The following is a 19,486-nucleotide window of genomic DNA, read 5'->3' as shown; positions in this document are numbered from 1 at the left end:
TGTTTATGGTTTCCTTTGTTGTGCAAAAGCTCTGAAGTTTCATTAGGTCCCATTTGTTTATTTTTGTTTTTATTTCCATTTCTCTAGGAGGTGGGTCAAAAAGGATCTTGCTGTGATTTATGTCATAGAGTGTTCTGCCTATGTTTTCCTCTAAGAGTTTGATAGTTTCTGGCCTTATATTTAGGTCTTTAATCCATTTTGAGCTTATTTTTGTGTATGGTGTTAGGGAGTGATCTAATCTCATACTTTACATGTACCTGTCCAGTTTTCCCAGCACCACTTATTGAAGAGGCTGTCCTTTCTCCACGGTACATTCCTGCCTCCTTTATCAAAGATAAGGTGACCATATGTACGTGGGTTTATCTCTGGGCTTTCTATCCTGTTCCATTGATCTATATTTCTGTTTTTGTGCCAGTACCATACTGTCTTGATTACTGTAGCTTTGTAGTATAATCTGAAGTCAGGGAGCCTGATTCCTCCAGCTCCGTTTTTCGTTCTCAAGATTGCTTTGGCTATTCGGGGTCTTTTCTGTTTCCATACAATTTGTGAAATTTTTTGTTCTAGTTCTGTGAAAAATGCCAGTGGTAGTTTGATAGGGATTGCATTGAATCTGTAGGTTGCTTTGGGTAATAGAGTCATTTTCACAATGTTGATTCTTCCAATCCAAGAACATGGTATATCTCTCCATCTATTTGTATCATCTTTAATTTCTTTCATCAGTGTCTTATAATTTTCTGCACACAGGTCTTTTGTCTCCTTAGGTAGGTTTATTCCTAGATATTTTATTCTTTTTGTTGCAATGGTAAATGCGAGTGTTTTCTTGATTTCACTTTCAGATTTTTCATCATTAGTGTATAGGAATGCCAGAGATTTCTGTGCATTAATTTTGTATCCTGCTACTTTACCAGATTCATTGATTAGCTCCAGTAGTTTTCTGGTAGCATCTTTAGGATTCACTATGTATAGTATCATGTCATCTGCAAACAGTGACAGCTTTACTTCTTTTCCGATTTGGATTCCTTTTATTTCCTCTTCTCTGATTGCTGTGGCTAAAACTTCCAAAACTATGTTGAATAAGAGTGGTGAGAGTGGGCAACCTTGTCTTGTTCCTGATCTTAGTGGAAATGCTTTCAGTTTTTCACCATTGAGGACGATGTTGGCTGTGGGTTTGTCATATATGGCCTTTATTATGTTGAGGAAAGTTCTCTCTATGCCTACTTTCTGGAGGGTTTTTATCATAAATGGGTGTTGAATTCTGTCAAAAGCTTTCTCTGCATCTATTGAGATGTTCATATGGTTTTTCTCCTTCAATTTGTTAATATGGTTTATCACATTGATTGATTTGCGTATACTGAAGAATCCTTGCATTCCTGGGATAAACCCCACTTGATCATGGTGTATGATCCTTTTAATGTGTTGTTGGATTCTGTTTGCTAGTATTTTGTTGAGGATTTTTGCATCTATGTTCATCAGTGATACTGGCCTGTACTTTTCTTTCTTTGTGACATCCTTGTCTGGTTTTGGTATCAAGGTGATGGTGGCCTCGTAGAATGAGTTTGGGAGTGTTCCTCCCTCTGCTATATTTTGGAAGAGTTTGAGAAGGATAGGTGTTAGCTCTTCTCTAAATGTTTGATAGAATTCGTCTGTGAAGCCATCTGGCCCTGGGCTTTTGTTTGTTGGAAGATTTTTAACCACAGTTTCAATTTCAGTGCTTGTGATTGGTCTGTTCATATTTTCTATTTCTTCTTGATTCAGTCTTGGCAGGTTGTGCATTTCTAAGAATTTGTCCATTTCTTCCAGGTTGTCCATTTTACTGGCATAGAGTTGCTTGTAGTAATCTCTCATGATCTTTTGTATTTCTGCAGTGTCAGTTGTTACTTCTCCCTTTTCTTTTCTAATTCTATTGATTTGAGTCTTCCCCCTTTTTTTCTTGATGAGTCTGGCTAATGGTTTATCAATTTTGTTTATCTTCTCAAAGAACCAGCTTTTAGTTTTATTGATCTTTGCTATCGTTTCCTTCATTTCTTTTTCATTTATTTCTGATCTCATCTTTATGATTTCCTTCCTTCTGCTAACTTTGGGGTTTTTTTGTTCTTCTTTCTCTAATTGCTTTAGGTGCAAGGTTAGGTTGTTTATTCAAGACGTTTCCTGTTTCTTAAGGTAGGAGTGTATTGCTATAAACTTCCCTCTTAGAACTGCTTTTGCTGCATCCCATAGGTTTTGGGTCGTCGTGTCTCCATTGTCATTTGTTTCTAGGTATTTTTTGATTTCCTCTTTGATTTCTTCAGTGATCACTTCGTTATTAAGTAGTGTATTGTTTAGCCTCCATGTGTCTGTATTTTTTACAGATTTCTTCCTGTAATTGATACCTAGCCTCATAGTTTTGTGGTCGGAAAAGATACTTGATACAATTTCAATTTTCTTAAATTTACCAAGGCTTGATCTGTGAACCAAGATATCTATACTGGAGAATGTTCCATGAGCACTTGAGAAAAATGTGTATTCTGTTGAAAAACCGTAAATATTAAAATCATCTATGAAAACCTACGGTAGTTCCTCTGGCAATGCAAATGAGTTAAAAAACTGTAGTGGGGGCTTCCCTGGTGGTGCAGTGGTTGAGAGTCCACCTGCCGATGCTGCGGACACAGGTTCATGCCCTGGTCCAGGAGGATCCCACATGCCGTGGAGCGGCTGGGCCCGTGAGCCATGGCCGCTGAGCCTGCGCGTACAGAGCCGGTGCTCCGCAATGGGAGAGGCCACAACAGTGAGAGGCCCGCGTACTGCAAAAAAAAAAAAAAAAAAAAAAAAAAAAAAAAAAAAAGGTAGGGGAGTCTTTGCCACAAGGAAAAAACAATGTAGTACCAAAAAGTAAAGTCTGGGAGAGAATATTTAATACTACAGAAAATATCAGTTAGGTGGACTGAATATACTGATTTCAGTTTATATCAGCTAGATGAAACTACCCTGCCAATACTTACAGCTTACATACTGTAATACTTACAGTCACATACAGCTTATGGTCTACGTTTACACCATGACAATAATAAACACCTCACTTCTCTAACGTGTACTCATAGGCTTAGACACACTAAAAAGTTAATAAATCCCCCAATGCTTTCATCAACGCTGAATGATGCCTGTGAACTCTCCTATATCAACCAGACTGAAACTGATTTTCCCCTGGCTTCTCCAAAGGGACCCATGGCCTTTTACTATAGCAACTGCACACTGGGGGAAAGGAAATAATCAGAACTTTCAGGGACTTCTGGACACTGGTTCTGAATTGACACTAATTCAAAGAGATCCAAAACATCAGAGGTCCACCAAAGTAGGGGCTTATGGAGGCCAAGTTAACAATGGAGTTTTAGCACAAATCTGTTCCATGGTGGGCCCAGTGGGTCCCAAGCCCATCCTGTGGTTATTTCTCTAGTTCTGGAATGCATAGCTGAAATATATATACTCAGGAGCTGGCAGAATCCCTATGTTGTTTCCCTGACCCGTGGAGTGAGAGCTATTATGATGGGAAAGGCCAGGTGGAAGTTATTACAACTGTCTCTTCCCAAGAAAACAGTAAAAACATTCCTAGAGTAACTGTACATATTAGTATTATCACCAAGGACTTGAAAGATGCAAGGTGGTGATTCCCATCACATCCTCATTCATCTTGCCTATTTGGCCTGTAAAGAAGATAGATGACTCTTAGAGAATTACAGTGGATTGTTACAGCATTAACCAGGTGGTATACCAGATGTAGTTTCACTGCATAAACACACCCCCTGACACATGGTATGCAACTACTGATCTGACAAGTGCTTTTTTTCTCCGTATGTGTCAATATGGACCCCCATAATTAATTTGCTTAAGTTAGCAAGGCCAACAATACACTTTCATTGTCCTAACTCAGGGGTACATCAATTCTCCAGCTCTATGTAATAGTTTAGCTTGCCGGAACCTTAATCGACTTTCCTTTCAATAAGATATCATGCTGATCCATTACAGTGATAACATTGTGCTGACTGAACCTAGTAAGTAACATGTAGCAACTACTCTAGACTTAAAGAAATTTGTATGTTAGAAGGTGGAAATAAATCCGACAAAAATTTGAGGCCTTCAATCTCAGTGCATCTTCTAGGGTTAAAGTGGTATGGAGCATGTCAAGATATCCCTTCTAAGGTGAAGAGTAATTTATTTGCTTACAACCAAAAATAAGGCACAACACCTAGTGGGTCTCTTTGGATTCTGGAGGCAACATATTCCTCATGCACTCTGGCCTATTTACTGAGTGACCCAGCACCTCAAAAGGTGCCAGTTTGTTTTTTTTGGTTTTTTTTTTTTTTTTGCGGTACACGGGCCTCTCACTGTTGTGGCCTCTCCCGTTGCGGAGCACAGGCTCCGGACACGCAGGCTCAGCGGCCATGGCTCACGGGCCCAGCCGCTCCGCGGCATGTGGGATCTTCCCAGACCTGGGCACGAACCTGTGTCCCCTGCATCAGCAGGCGGACTCTCAACCACTGCGCCACCAGGGAAGCCCGAGGTGCCGGTTTTGAGTGAGGCCCAGAACAAGAGAATGCTCTGCAGCAGGCCCAAACTGCCATGCAAGTTGTGGCCACATGATCCAGCAGACCTAATGGCGCTAGATCTGTCAGTGACATATAGGGATGCTATTTGGAGCCTTTGGCAGGCTCCTATAGGTGAATCACAGCACAGGTCCTTAGGATTTTGGGGAAAAACAAAATCTACCATGCCCTACTGATAACTACTCTCCTTTTGAGAAACAGCTCTTAGCTTGCTTCTGGGTTTCAGTAGAGACAACGCTTAACCACTGGCCATGAAGTAACCATGCAACCTGAGCTGCCTGTCATGAACCAGGTGTTATCTGACCCACCACACATAAAGATGGGCAAGCACAGTGGCACTCCATCATCAAGTGAACGTGGTTATATACGAGACTGGGCCCAATCGGGTCCTGAAGGCACAAGTGACATGAAGAAGTGGCCCAAATGTCCGTGGTTTCTCACTCCTGTTATACTACCTTCTCTATCCTATCCTGCAGCATGGCCTCATGGGGAGTTCCTTATGATCAGCTGACACAGGAAGAGAAGACTTAACCATGGTTTACAGATTATTGGATTACAATAGGTAGGCGCCATACAAAAGTGGACAACTGTGGTACTAGAGCCCCCTTCTGGAACATTCCTGAAGGACAGTGGTGAAGGGAAATACTCCCAGTGTGAAGAACTTCAGAAAGTGCACCTGTTTGTTCACTTTGCTTGGAAGGAGAAATGGCCATATGTGCAATTATATAGCAATTCACGAGCTGTGACCAACACTGGTCAGAGACTTAGAAGGAACATGATTGGAAAACTAGTGACAAGGAAATTTAAGGAAGAGGTATGTGATAGACCTCTCTGAATGGGCAAAAAAATAAAAGATATTTTTGTCCCACTGTATGCTCACCAAAGTTTAACCTTGGAAGATTTTTATAAAGTGGATAGGATGACCCATTCCATGTATACCAGCCAGCCTTTCCTCAGCCAACCCGGTCACCATCCAATGGAGAACAGTGGCAGGGATAGAGGTTATGTATGTGCTCAGCAACATGAACCTCCACTCACCAAAGCCCACCTGCTACGGCCACTGCTGAGTGCCTGATGTGCCAGCACCAGAGACCAACACTGAGTGCCCAATATGGCACCATTTCCTGGGGGTGATCAGCCAGCTATGGAATGACAGGTTGATAACATGGGACTGCTTCCCTTCTGGAAAGGGCAGTACCTTATTCTTACTGGAACAAACACTCTGGATATGAATTTGCCTACAATGTTTCTGCCAAAACTACCATCCATGGACTTATAAAACACCTTAGCCACCATCATGGCATTCCACATAGCATTGCTTCTGATCAAGGAACTCATTTCACAGCAAATAAAGTACAGCAATGGGCTCGTGCTCATAGAATTCACTAGTCTTACCATGTTCCCTACCATTTAGAAGTAGCTGCCTTGATAAAACAGTGGAATGGCCTTTTGAAGACAATTACAGTGCTGGCTAGATGTGAATACCTTGCAGGGCTGGGGCAAGGTTCTGTAGAAGGCTGTATATGCTCTGAATCAGCATCCAATATATGATGCTGTTTCTCCAATAGCCAGGATTCACAGTTCCATGAAGGTGTGAAAATGGAAGTAGTACCCTCTCACTATTACCCCTAATGACCCACTAACAAAATTTTTGCCTCCTGTTCCTGAGATCTTATGCTCTGTTGGCACAGAGGTCTTAGTTACAGAGAGAATGATTCTACTGGGAGACACAACAATTCCATTGAACTGGATGGTAAGACTCCTACCCAGCCATTTTGGGCTCCTCATGCTTCTGGATCAACAGGCAAAGAAGTACATTATGGTGCTGGCTAGGATGATTGATCCTGACTGCAAAGCAGAAATTAGGGAAGAGTATGTCTAGAATATAGGTGATCTCTTAGTATTACCAAGTCCAGTGATTAAGATCAATGGGAAATTACAAGTCAATCCAGGTAGGAGTACTAATGGCCTAGACTCTTCAAGAATGAAGCTTTAGGTCATCCCAGCATGTAAAGAACACAACCGAGGTGCTTGCCGAAGACAAAGGGAATACAGGATGGGTTAGAAGATGGTAGTGATAAATACCAGATATAACCACGTGATCAGTTACAGAAATGAGGACTGTCATGAATATCTTATTTTGTTATGAATACGGGTGTATGCACACATATATACACACATATATAACAAATATCTTTGTTTCCTTCTCACTCTTATTCCGTTAACATGTAACATAAGATACATTAACTTTATATCATTACTTACATCTTAATATTTAAGTATTATTAATTTTACAACATACTACTTAATTTACAGGGAATTAAGGAGAAGAACAAACGCCACTCAAGGAGATTATCTCCTCCTCTGAGAAAGAAGTTAATGAGTAATTGGTGGTACTCAGCCTCGTTGTATCATGTTAGGTGGAATTTTGACCTTGTTATTGGCTTTATTTAGAGATTAAGTAAGGGTTTAAGGAGCTACATATGGATGCCAAGTTGACCTGTGATGGCTAATTTTACATATCAACTTGACAGGGCCACGGAGTGTTCAGATACTTGGACCAACATTATTCTAGGTGTTTCTGGATGAGATTAACATTTGAATAGGTAGACTGAATATAGCTGATTGCCCTCCCTTATGTGGGTGGGCCTCATCCAAACATTTGAATAGAACAAAAGGCAGACCCTCCTGCAAGAAAGAAGGAATTCCACCTGCCTGACTGCCTAGAGCTGGGATATTGTTCTTTTCCTGCCTTCAGAGTTGAACTGAAACAATGGCTCTTCTTGGGTGTCAAGTCTGCTTTCAGACTGGTACTCATACTGTTGGCTCTCCAGGTTCTCAGGCCTTCAGACTCAGGCTGGAACTACACCAGCTCTCCTGGATTTCCAGCTTGCTTGACTGCAGATCTTGGGACTTCTTGGCCTCCATTATCACATGAGCCAATTCTTTATAATAAATCTCAATCTCACCCACCTGCCCCCTTCACTCTCTCTATATAGACACAAACACAATTGTCTCTCTGTAGAGCACTGACTACCACACTCTCCAACTAGCTAACCAGATCATCAAAACCCACAACGTGTCACCTGCACTGTGACCTCTTGCCTAATGCCCTAAGCTAGAATATGTGCCTCTTTTTTCTGCTACCATACATAATACTCCCATTAATAACACTGCCATCATAATATCACTAATTTGTGTACCTACTCTGTGGAATATAAAATCCTTGATGACAGCAACATAGCTAATATGACTTCATATCACCAACAGCAACACAAACCCTAGCATATAGCAGGTTCTGAGTAAATATATATTAAACCATTTTAAAAAATCTTCTTGAGTTATGTTAGATAATACTCAATTTAGGAAAAACTATTGCTAGAGAACAAGAGCATATCGTTGCTATCTGTCAATGAAGGATTCCAGCATGAAGAAGCTAATACAGAGCTGCTTTACCTGACGGCAGAAATGCTCTCATCTCATCCTTCAGGGGACCAAGAAGACACCAACAAATCAAGCTTGGGCCAAGGTTATGTTTCTCATTTGCAAGAAAGCTCTTTAAAAACCATTACTATTTGTAATTACTTAGAGGTATAAGTCAGGATTATCTCCAAAATAAAATACACAAATAACTGGATACTGAGACAACTGTCAACAATAACGCCCGATGAAATTCTGTGTTCAATAAAACAGCATCATGATTCTGTTTAATGGCTTATGTTTTATTTTAGCTTCAAAGATACATTTATACTGATAAAATGACATTGTTGTCTATTTTGTAAAATGGATCTATCTTTGAGTTTTGATTTAAAAAAGAGAGGTTTTGCTTAAAAGGTTTGAAAACTCCCGGTATAATAAAAAGAGATTTAGTTTTATAGTTGGACAGAGAGTTAAGTCGGAAACTTACTCTTTTACTTAATAGTTGTGGGTTTTTAGGCAAGTTACTTAATCTCTTGGAGAGATTGTTTTTTCACCTTGTCAAATCCAGACAGTAACAGTAAATACTGTGGCACATTATTAGGAGAGTAAAATAGCATACTTTAAACACTTAGTATACTTCCTGGCATACAGTAAGCATTTAATATCTGACCTATTAGTATCACTAATAACTCATCACCTGAAATGATTAGAAAATGAAGGCCTAGGAAGAAAATGAGGGAATGTGGGAGAGCATCACAATTTCAGGCATGTATATATAGTTTGAAAAAGCAGCTTGAGGATTCTGAATTCTAGAAGCTGTAACACCTACAAACTTAGGTGTCAAAATATCTCAGTTTAAAACAAATGGCAGAGCGTATGAATCATAAATACTATACTAACTGGAAAGAGTAACTCAGGGGTATGGAAAAACAGCGTCTAAAGATTTCATAATCTTTGTTACCATCAAATCCATTGTTAAGCATGTCTAAATAGGTATTTCCTACTAAAATTTAAGGCATGGTGTTAATACTATAAGGAATCCTAATTTTTCAGATAGCATTCAATTAATAATATTCTGCTGAATTTGTTGAAACTTCATTTCTTGGCTTACATTTTGATTAAAAAATGTATTAACTGGGTTCAGTTATTGAAACTTCTATGAAATACTGTGATAGGAGAACTAGCATATGACACAATTTATCAAATACCATGTGACAAAGTGAACATGAAGATTAAAATAAGCTGATACCTGCTTGGAAAGCGCTTTCATGTGACCTACGCTTCCCCGGCAGTATGCTTCAAGGATGACACCAAATTGTACTGAAACAGCAGGAATGTGCACTTCTGACCTGCAGAAAGTTAATATTATGAAGATTTATCAAACACTTCAGGTCACCAAATAAAAATACTGACTTCTTTATTCTATTATGAAATTAACTTATTATGCTAATCAAAGAAAGGGAGAACACATCATCTTGTACACAATCACAGATGGGATGCTCAACTTTTAATTCTTTAAACACTACAGTTCAAAAAGATATGTGATTTTATCATTAGTTCATTGTTTACTCCTAGAAATCCAAAGTTACCACATCTTATTTGTTTTTTTGGAGTGAAATGGTAATACTACCAATTTACAGACAACTCAGATGAAACACAGATCTGACTCAGATCACACAATTGACTAATCCCTCAATTAGCTTCTATGTGATTTTTTTTTTCACTTAAAGAATGGTGTACACATTTGAAAAAGGAAGGAATACCTTATTTTGTTATTCCTTGAGGGATTTAAAAATAAGAAGATTGAAATGGATGAGAAAAGAAGACAAGTTAAAAACAAGAAAGGAAAAACTATGGATAATAAAGAAATCAAGATTCAGAAATATAACTCCTAAAATTAACATCAAAATACTATACAGCTTATTTTCCTTAAGAAGCTTAGCCAAAAAGGAGAAAAGTTATTTTTTTCTGTTAATGATTAGCTTCAGTACTCTGAAGTCCAGATGGAAAAAATCACAAATGTCCAAGTATAGCGTGAGAAATGAGGAATTGACAACCTTCCTAGGCAACAGAAGAACTTTAGTTCTCTTTCCCTATTTTACTCCTATATAAACTTGGTTTAATAAGATTCATGTATTTCTGAAAATGACCTAGTTAATAAAGAAGCTAAAAATAAAGTTGCTGTTGTTATAGGAAAACTTTAAAATCTTTATTTATGCAATAGTAGCAATGATGATACCACTACCCAATAAGTACGTTTTTAGTCCAAAAATATTAACACAATAAGTAAACTTTACTGGAAAATAGCAATACATTATAATAATAATAATTATTAATTATAATTATCATAATAAAAATTATTAATTTCAGTTATAAATCAAGGAGGCATAAAGGGACACTTATCTCAGTTACTTTGCCAAATCATGAAAATTGAGAGTCTGGGTATCAAGAAATAGGAGTAGATACCAAGAAAGCATAAATGTTATGGATGACTCAGAAACAACTAAAGCAGCTAGACTGTTTTACTACATGTCCTGTATTATGCTGGTTAATATTTACAAAAGCACGTGGTGGATTTGATTTGAAATATAAAAGACTTACCTAAGGTGCCAAAATAAAAACTGCCCTATCCTCCGATTAGCAAGTGCTCTTTCTAGTAGGAATCTAGAGAGGGCACAATCAAGAAAAGGCTCATATTTTAAAACTTGCACCAACTGTAAAAGATATTGAGAGAGTTCTTCATCACTGAAAAAAACAAAAGACACAGTAAGTCACTCAACAATCGGTGCTGGAAAAAGACCCATTCCTATCAAACTTATCAAATACTAACTTACTGAAACACAATGGTTCTTTTGGGTCAAGCTTGGGGCACACTTACATTCACTGTTTCACTGTTACAATAACATAAGAAAAGCTGAGAATTTCTGATGTGCAGAAGAGTGAAAAGGAGCAAAGAACAGATATATGGGGCATTTTTATTAAGTTAACTAGGTTTATACAACTGATGATTGTATTTATAATCAGCCGAGAGTTATAATAAAATTAGGTAATAGTTTTCTGATCATGCTGAAAAAGTTACGTGCTCAGTCAACCAACCAGCTTTTTAAAATACAAATTCCATCAGTACTTCAACTTATTTTCCTTTCATATCATTGGGATTAAGTAATTTTTGCTCCAGAAAATGAATGAACAATTAAAATCTTCAAATAGTTTGAAGGATAAAGAGTGTATTTGTAAGTGGGAATGGATTCATTGAATTGACATACTATTGTAATTAAATGAGCTGAATTAATTAATGTTCGGGCTCTCTATTTTGTATCCATCTCCAAACCATTCACATGTAAACACACTCCCATCAAAGGCAATTCCAGTAGTCAGGTAAGATATGCATCCCAAGTCCTCTACTTGGTGACTATAGTCTTGGACAATAAATGGTTAAGCAGTAGTCTAAAGCAGACCTGGGAATGAAACCTAGGATACTGACCTGGGACTGAAACCTAGGATACTATACACCAGAAAAAACCTCATACCAGAAAATTTAACATAGGAAGACACATTAGAATTACCTATATGGAACATGGGGATCACAGCAATCTCCTCCTAGGGATCAATATATTTAAGAAAAACACTTAGCTCAGTCCAAGGGGGGCCAGGTAGCCCCTCCCCTTCAGATCTCCAATGCAAACAGAGAGACTGAGGAACAACTGGGAGCCTCATTTTTTAAAACTATCTATAAAACCATCTTAAGTTTATTGTAAAATCCATGCCCACTATAAAATCTATAAGTAGTGTAAAAGATAGAAGTATAGAAAAGAAGAGGCTTCCTCTTTCCTTACACTTCTTATTTCACTCCCCCAAAATAACCACTGTTAAAGAGTTTGTATAATTTGTTTTGGAGAGCACACAATTTAAAACATAAATGATTTATTTTAAAAAGAAGAAAAGGAAAAAAATGTATCACAGTATCCATAATTTTCTGAGAACTTTTGTTTTTCAAATGACCATATGGTATAACCCCTCATTTTGAGGCTAGTAAGAAAATGGATAAACCTGAAAATGCCCATTGTCTAAGACTGTCTCAATAATGACATTTCATCCAAGAAATCCCATAGATTCTCACACATGTACTACCCTAAAGAGATTGTACAAGCATGTTCACTGTAGCATTGTTTGTTAAGAGGGAAATTTTGAGAAAATTTAAAATGTTCCTCAATAGAGAAATGGAGTAAATACGATACATCTCTATGAAAGAATATCACACAGTAGTGAAAGGAATAAACTACATTTATATGTAAATAAACTACATTTATATAGTAAACTACATTTCACTACATTTATATAGTGAAAAGAATAAACTACATTTTGAGAGACTGACCTCAAAAACCTAATGTTGAATAAAGGAAAAAAACTATGTAAAACAATATATATGGCAAGACACAGCTGTGTGATTTTTAAATGTACAATATTATCCCATATCTGTATTTTATAGATATATAAATGTGGTAAAAACAGAAAATTATGGTATAGAAGGATATACACCAAATTCGTGATAACAGTTGCCTCTGGGAAGTGAAAATAATCAGGATTGAGTGAGGAAACTATGAGGACTTTAGCTGTAACGTTAATTGCTTTAAAATACAAACTTAGGGCTTCCCTGGTGGCACAGTGGTTAAGAATCTGTCTGCCAATGTGGGGGACACAGGTTTGAGCCCTGGTCCGGGAAGATTGCACGTGCCGCGGAGCAACTAAGCCCGTGGGCAGCAACTACTGAGCCTGTGCTCTAGAGCCCGTGAGCCACAGCTACTGAGCCTGCATGCCACAACTACTGAGGCCTGCATGCCTAGAGCCCGTTCTCTGCAACAAGAGAAGCCACCGTAATGAGAAGCCCGCGCACCGCAGTGAAGAGTAGCCCCCGCTTGCTGCAACTAGAGAAAGCCTGCACGCAGCAACGAAGACCCAATGCAGCCAAAGAATTAAAAAAAAAAAAATTTTTAAGTTTAAAAAAATAAATAAAATACAAACTTAAAAAAAGTCAAAAATATTAACATTTAAAAAAAGAAAAAATATTAACATTTCTTAATTGTGGGTAATGGACAGAAAAGAGTTAACAGAGGAGCAAGCCTGACTGCTATCCTTTGATAAAGCATGCTTACAAGGTTAGCCCTTGACCGGCATCTGGGAATGTAGATTTCGGAAGGCTTCCCACCACCTTAACAGATAAGAGTGGCTTACTATGCCTAAACTGTTTTTGCAAACAGTATGTTTTATGCTCAACACGCATTTTTGTTCCGGGAGTCTAGAATTTGGGAATATGCTAGGCAGAGGGTGCTCATGTGACTAGCACTGCCCTCCCCGCAAAAAAAACCCTGGCCACCAAGTCTGTAACAAGCTTCCCTGGTAGACAGTATTCAGGTGTGCTGTCACAACTTGTTGCTGGGGGAATTAAGTGTATTCAGTGCGATTCCACTGGGAAAGAACTCTTAGAAGCATCTCCCTGGTTTCCTCCAGACTTTGCCCCATGAATTTTTTTCCTTTCCCAGTACTGCTCTGTATACTTTTTATGTAATAAATCTTAGCCAAGGGTGACTATATGCTGAGTCCTATGAGTCCTCCTAGTAAGTCATGGAACCTGAGGGTGTTCTTGGGGACCACCCCATGCAGTTTTTGCTTGCTTTTTTGTTTTATCATATAGGGTGGGGACTTCCCTGGTGGCCCAGTGGTTAAGACTCCACGCTTCCACTGCAGAGGGCGTAGGTTCGATCCCTGGTCAGGAACTAAGATCCTGCATGCCAGGCAGCCACGCCAAAAAAAACAAAAAACAGAGAGAGAGAGAGAGAGAGAGAGAGCGCGAGAGTCGGGGAGGATCGGAGGAGATGGGGCGGGGTGGGGGGAGAAAACAGGAGAGACTGTGGGAGAGTGGGAGGAAGGAGGGAACAGATGCTTTGAACTTGGTCATTCCTATCCTTTTCCTTTCTTACAAGACATTCAAGCAGACATCAACTTCTCTTCCCACCCACAAGTTATTCCTTGACCCAAAAAAGCCTCCTGCAGGAGATACCTCATCTGTTGCAGACAGCCCACAGCATATTCTCGCACGTACTGATCTGGATAGTTGAAATCTAGAAGCTCCAGGGCCTCCCGGGGGGGCAGTTTAGGCCAAATCTGAAGTAGTGCCTGAAGCTGTTTAAAAATTGAAACTGGTTCAGAAATTATAGGAGAGAAAAGTAATCTACTTTTCCTTGGTACACAGGAGCAGAGATGGGTCAAAAGAAAGGAGAAGCATACTTGCAGTTACTAAGGCCTCAAAAATCCACTGTTGTTAATACAGATTAATAAAGATTGTCTCTGTTGAAAGATTCTATCGGTAAGCAAGTGAAAAAGCTATTATGTACTTACCTGGAGGTAGAATGATACACTGAATATATGAATTCTACAATCATTAAATAATTTTTTAAGGGAAAAAAAGATGGGGGCAGAAGGTAGGGGGAAAGGTGAGAGGAAGGGGAGAGGGGAAACAGCAGAGGGAAATAATCAAGAAATACTTAAAGGTCAAACTCAAAGTACAAATATAAGCTGCAAGGCTCAAACTAATGAAAGGCAATTTATATATAAAAAAGTGCATTATAACAACATAAAATTATCTTGAGGAAGTTTACTTTTAGTTCTTAATATTTTTAAGAGTATCACTTTACAAAACTTTATTGACTATAACATGTTTAAATCCATTAAATCACAGTACCTAGTTATTTATATACACAAGATAAATACAGCCAGTTTCCCACTTACAGATGCCGCTTAGAAATGACCTAGATATAGGATAAAAAAGAATCCCATGGGGGAATGAGCTGGGAGTACTGGTGAAGGGTGGGTTCAGGTGGACATGGCCACATCTTTGGAAACCCTAGTTCCAGAAAACCCAAATCTCTAGAAAGGATTCTTACCTGCCTCCCATCAGAACACAGTGAGACTCATCAGGGTTGATTTTTTTTTAAGGGTCAATTTTGGGAAGAGTCCCTTCCTCCTCATGGTTTTGATATATTTATAGCTTACATTCTTATCAGGGATGGTAAGTGGGAAGAAAAGTGGTTACGGAGGAAAGCAAAACATTTTTTGATAATTATGATTTGTGGCCCTCCAAAGCTCAACCTTCTCGGACAAAATCTTATTCCTTAATATCTGATTTATATTGTTGGGTTTTCTTGGGTATCACTTATGTAGCACTGACATCAAGTCCAAGGAAGAAACACAAAATGTATGCAAGATGAGAGCTACAAGAATATGGCAAATAGATGGCAATGGTTGGAGGCTTTTCTCTCAGTTGCCTGCTCAATCTCAAAGTCATGTTGCAAGAGATGGCTTGCAGTACCTGCTGCCTGCCTTGTCGTTTGTCACTTGAGCATCTGCGAGAGACCTGGGCTTTGAAAATTACATAAAAATAATTTACATTTTATTATTTTAATTCTCCAAATTATTCAACCTCTCATTAACTTGTCAAGTGCTCAAAAGTCAATATCTAAATGAGTATCTAGCAGCTAAGTTAAAAGGTATCTTCTCATATGAAGCAAATTTAGAAGTTCTCTAATGATATAATTTTTAAAAAATTAATTTTCAATTATTTTACATTAGCAGAAAAAATAACCCTTTTGAGTAATTTTTAAAAGTTGACTGCATTGCCTTTTTAATATATATTTACATAAATTACTAACATGGATATGAAATGTGATACATTACAATTTACATAATGAATTACATCAGTTATTCAACAAATACAACAAAATGTTAGTTTTTACATTTTAACCTTTACCTTAAATTTTGGTTCAATTATTCTTAAACTTATACTGAATAAAAAGATTGTCTTATACTTGCTCTTTTAATATACAAAGTACATATATGCATACACTACATAGGCAAACATACACTTATCTGTGGTATCAAAATCCCATGGGGATGGGGCTATTGGGGAAAATATGTAAAAAGGGTCCTAAGGAGTGTAATAATTGAACAAAAGTTTGGGCAATATTGCTTTAAAGATATGAAACACCTACATCACCCCATGTTTTATCACTGATGGGGCTCCCTGCCCACTTTCCCCAAGGCCCTAATGGACTAGTATTCCTCCTTATGGATAAAGGGGACTGTTTCTTGAGGGTCTGAAATGATAGCTTAAAAAAACCTCCTAGCATCCCCAGTTAACACGTGGAATATACACTGCTCCACAAAAACAATACTGTAAAGGATAGATAATGTTATGTAATACCAGAGGTTCAACTATGGTATAGGTTAAAAACAGCCCTACTATTGAAAAGTTATAACTTTTGCTAAGATTATTAAATTATTAAATCAATAATATAAACATAAAATTAAATAAATTACCAAAACTCATCTCTTCAGTTTGGAGAAAGCTATGGAAGCAAACAGGGAAGGGAAATCTGACTCAGCCATATAAATAGTGAAAGCAGTGCTGACTAATTAATTACCTGTCTGCTGCAAGAGGCTATTGAAACCCCTTCTGCAGTATGCCAACAGAATGTTTTCCTGTGGATTAATGGGAGGCTACCCTTCTATAGAATTTTCACCAGTGGCATATGCCTGCAGAATATGTGCACCAGGTTCTGACTCTCCACTTCTCTTAGGTAGTCAATTCATTGAAAATACAGTTTATATTCTCTTATACCAGTTCAGTGTAACTGGCAATGGGATAGGGCTGGGGGAGAAGCCAAAACACATTACTTTTTATTCCGTTGATTTTCTTTTCTAGACTACTAAAGGGGGGGATTAGGATCGTGAAATTCATACCTTCCTATACTTCCTTACACACATTTAGGTTTTTCTATAAGAATATTAAGTTACACTACAGACTTTCTTCTACCACAATGGAGGAAGTTAAGTTATATCTGAAAACAATGCTTTAGATTTACTCATGGAAATGAGACAAGTATAGTAAACTAAACTCCTCAGTGTAAAAATTTCTGCCCCTGGGGTTCGAATAAAGAAATATTAAGCCCGAATTGTCTCATTCCATTTTCTGACAGTTGACATACAAAACCTCCCTCTCAGATATCTTAAGAGAACAGCAAGAAATTTTTTTCTATTCTAATTATATGCAAAATAATAATACGATGCATTTCTTGGATAGGCACTTAGAAATGAATGCTATTCATTGAGAAGTAGGCAAATGTGCCAGTTAAAAAATGCTTATATTCAACCATTGGGGGGGTTCATAGAAAACTAACCTTGAATTTAAATAAATAAATGGTTAGAAGACAACTGTGTCAGAACAATTAAAATCTATCTAGATGACAAAAATAGTTCCTTTTCAGAGTAAGTAATTTTCATGTGGTCTGTGTAACCAGTTTAAACAAGGCACATCATATAATTTTGTAACATGATTCCAAAAAAATTGTTAGACCCTAGGAATAAACTCAAAAGAAATACTTTCTAAACTTAATTTACGAAGTAAAACAATAAAATCAAAGATTTAAAAAAAATATACCTGATTAAAAGAAATATACATTTCTTGACTAAATTTTTAAAGTCATTATAGATTTAATAAGACAAGAAAAATTTTTAAAAGATCACTTGAATTCAAGTAAGGTGAATAACATTATTTTAATATGCCAAATGTATTCATTCTGATTAAGAAATAATTTCAAGAATCTTTCTGTAGAGCACTGATAAGCAAGTGAATTTAATAATGCCAGTGCTTTTTCACATAGTCTTGAAAATTAAATCAAGTAGCTAAAATTTGGTGGCTTTTTTGGATCAAACATTTGTTCCCCTTTTGCTTTTCTGCTTAAAGACAAATATTCATCAACACTGACCAACTTTAAATAAACAGTAAAATTGATCTGAATGGCTTATGATCTAAAATGTTAACTTTTACAAATAGAGGTAATTTTCAAACAATACATATTCATTTTAGGACACTCACTGCAAAAGGTCTTAAGATTAAAACCTTGGAGTTCATTGATGAAACTGTTAGAAGTAGCCCAGAACCTACCACATGCTGGTAGTAATTACAGATGATTACACCAAGACCTAAGTCTTAATTATCTTTAGTAAAAGATATAGAAAACCTACCCGGAATCTGGGATTTTGAAATCTTAAAACTTTCTAGTTTACCATTTAGACCAGAATATGTAAGAGTTGAAAACCTCAAAATTTCTCCTGCAGAAAATTACCCAACCTTTGGAAACATACCTATATAGGAAAGGACAATTTACACGAAATCAACAAAGTAACATATACTGCTGAATGGAGTTACAGAAATGATCTTTTGTTACCTGAGCAACATCCTCAAGTTTATTCCACTTGATTGACAGCAGTAATTTTGGCAATGACTGTGGGAAATTCTCTCTGCAGTCTTGTCGCAAAGTCCAAATAAGATCCATTTCATTCTCACACAGCTGAGACAACGGATCCCTGTCCAAGATTTCTTTCAGTACAGCAAGAAACTTCTTTCCACCTCGACTCTAAGAAAGTAAAATTACTCATTACAGAACAAAACTGTGTAAACATCACGGGCAGACCTTGAACACAGGGGTTAGAGGCACCAACCCCCAAGCAGTAGAAAATCCCTAAATTCATAGATTCAACCAACCACGGTTCACGTAGTACTGCAGTACTTGTTTATTGAAAAAAATCCACTTGTAAGTGGATCTGCACAGTTCAAACCCGTGTTGTTCAAGGGTTAACTACACAATGAATTTTTCAACAATTTATAAGCTTTAAAATTTGAGATATTAACAATCTAATTCCGTAAAAAGTTGGATACCCCTTTTAAAGTTTTTACTAAACTGAATATTAAATTAGTAAGCTAAGGATGAAGGAAAAAATTATTCTCAGTTTTTTAAAAGAAAAAAGAATACTGTTAAAAAATCCGTATGCAAACACTAGGTGGCAGAATTGTAATTTGGATTAAAAAAGTCATTATTTGAACTGAGTTTCTCATCTTCCTTTTTTAATTTCTATAAAGAAAAAAGCAAAATCAAAGATGAACCAAATTTATAGTTTTAAAAAGGTTAATAGGTGCCTTCTTGGCTCTGAGGCATTAAAACATTTAGAGTAAGGACTGAAACTTGGCTAAAAGTAAACATAAAAAAAATACAGTTATCCCATTTTCTTTCCCAATCCTTATAAGAATATATTAAAATAAAGAAAATGGACCATACTATATTTTGGATCCAGACTCTGAATTACACTAACATTAAAAGAAAAAGGGGGGCTTCCCTGGTGGTGCAGTGGTGAAGAATCCGTCTAGCAACGCAGGGGACACTGGTTCGAACCCCGGTGTGGGAAGATCCCACATGCCGTGGAGCAACGAACCCGTGTGCCACAACTACTGAGCCTGCACTCTAGAGCCCACGAACCACAACTACTGAGCCGGTGTGCCACAAGTACTGAAGCCTGCGTGCCTAGAGCCTGTGCTCCACAACAAGACAAGCCACTGCAATGAGAAGCCAGCGCACCGCAATGAAGAGAAGCCCCTG

The 19,486-nt window shown here is 37.6% G+C and overlaps 1 protein-coding gene across 4 annotated transcripts in view; it reads right to left on the bottom strand.

The window, feature by feature from the left end:
- Positions 1-19,486, bottom strand: part of PIK3CB (phosphatidylinositol-4,5-bisphosphate 3-kinase catalytic subunit beta) — a 195,314-nt gene that overhangs the window by 29,975 nt on the left and 145,853 nt on the right. For all 4 annotated transcript variants that reach the window (XM_079923349.1, XM_079923348.1, XM_079923351.1 and 1 more), the window contains 4 exons: positions 18,281-18,469; positions 14,056-14,177; positions 10,599-10,742; positions 9,247-9,346 (listed from right to left, as the gene is read on the bottom strand). In XM_079923349.1, coding sequence (XP_079779475.1) covers positions 9,247-9,346; positions 10,599-10,742; positions 14,056-14,177; positions 18,281-18,469 — 555 coding nt within the window. The remainder of the gene's footprint in view (positions 1-9,246; positions 9,347-10,598; positions 10,743-14,055; positions 14,178-18,280; positions 18,470-19,486) is intronic.

This window comes from Stenella coeruleoalba (assembly GCF_951394435.1).
Source record: "Stenella coeruleoalba genome assembly, chromosome: 5".
Taxonomy (NCBI): Eukaryota; Metazoa; Chordata; class Mammalia; order Artiodactyla; family Delphinidae; genus Stenella; species Stenella coeruleoalba.
The sequence above is the reverse complement of the archived record's forward strand: the minus strand, read 5'-3'. Positions and strand labels throughout refer to the sequence as shown.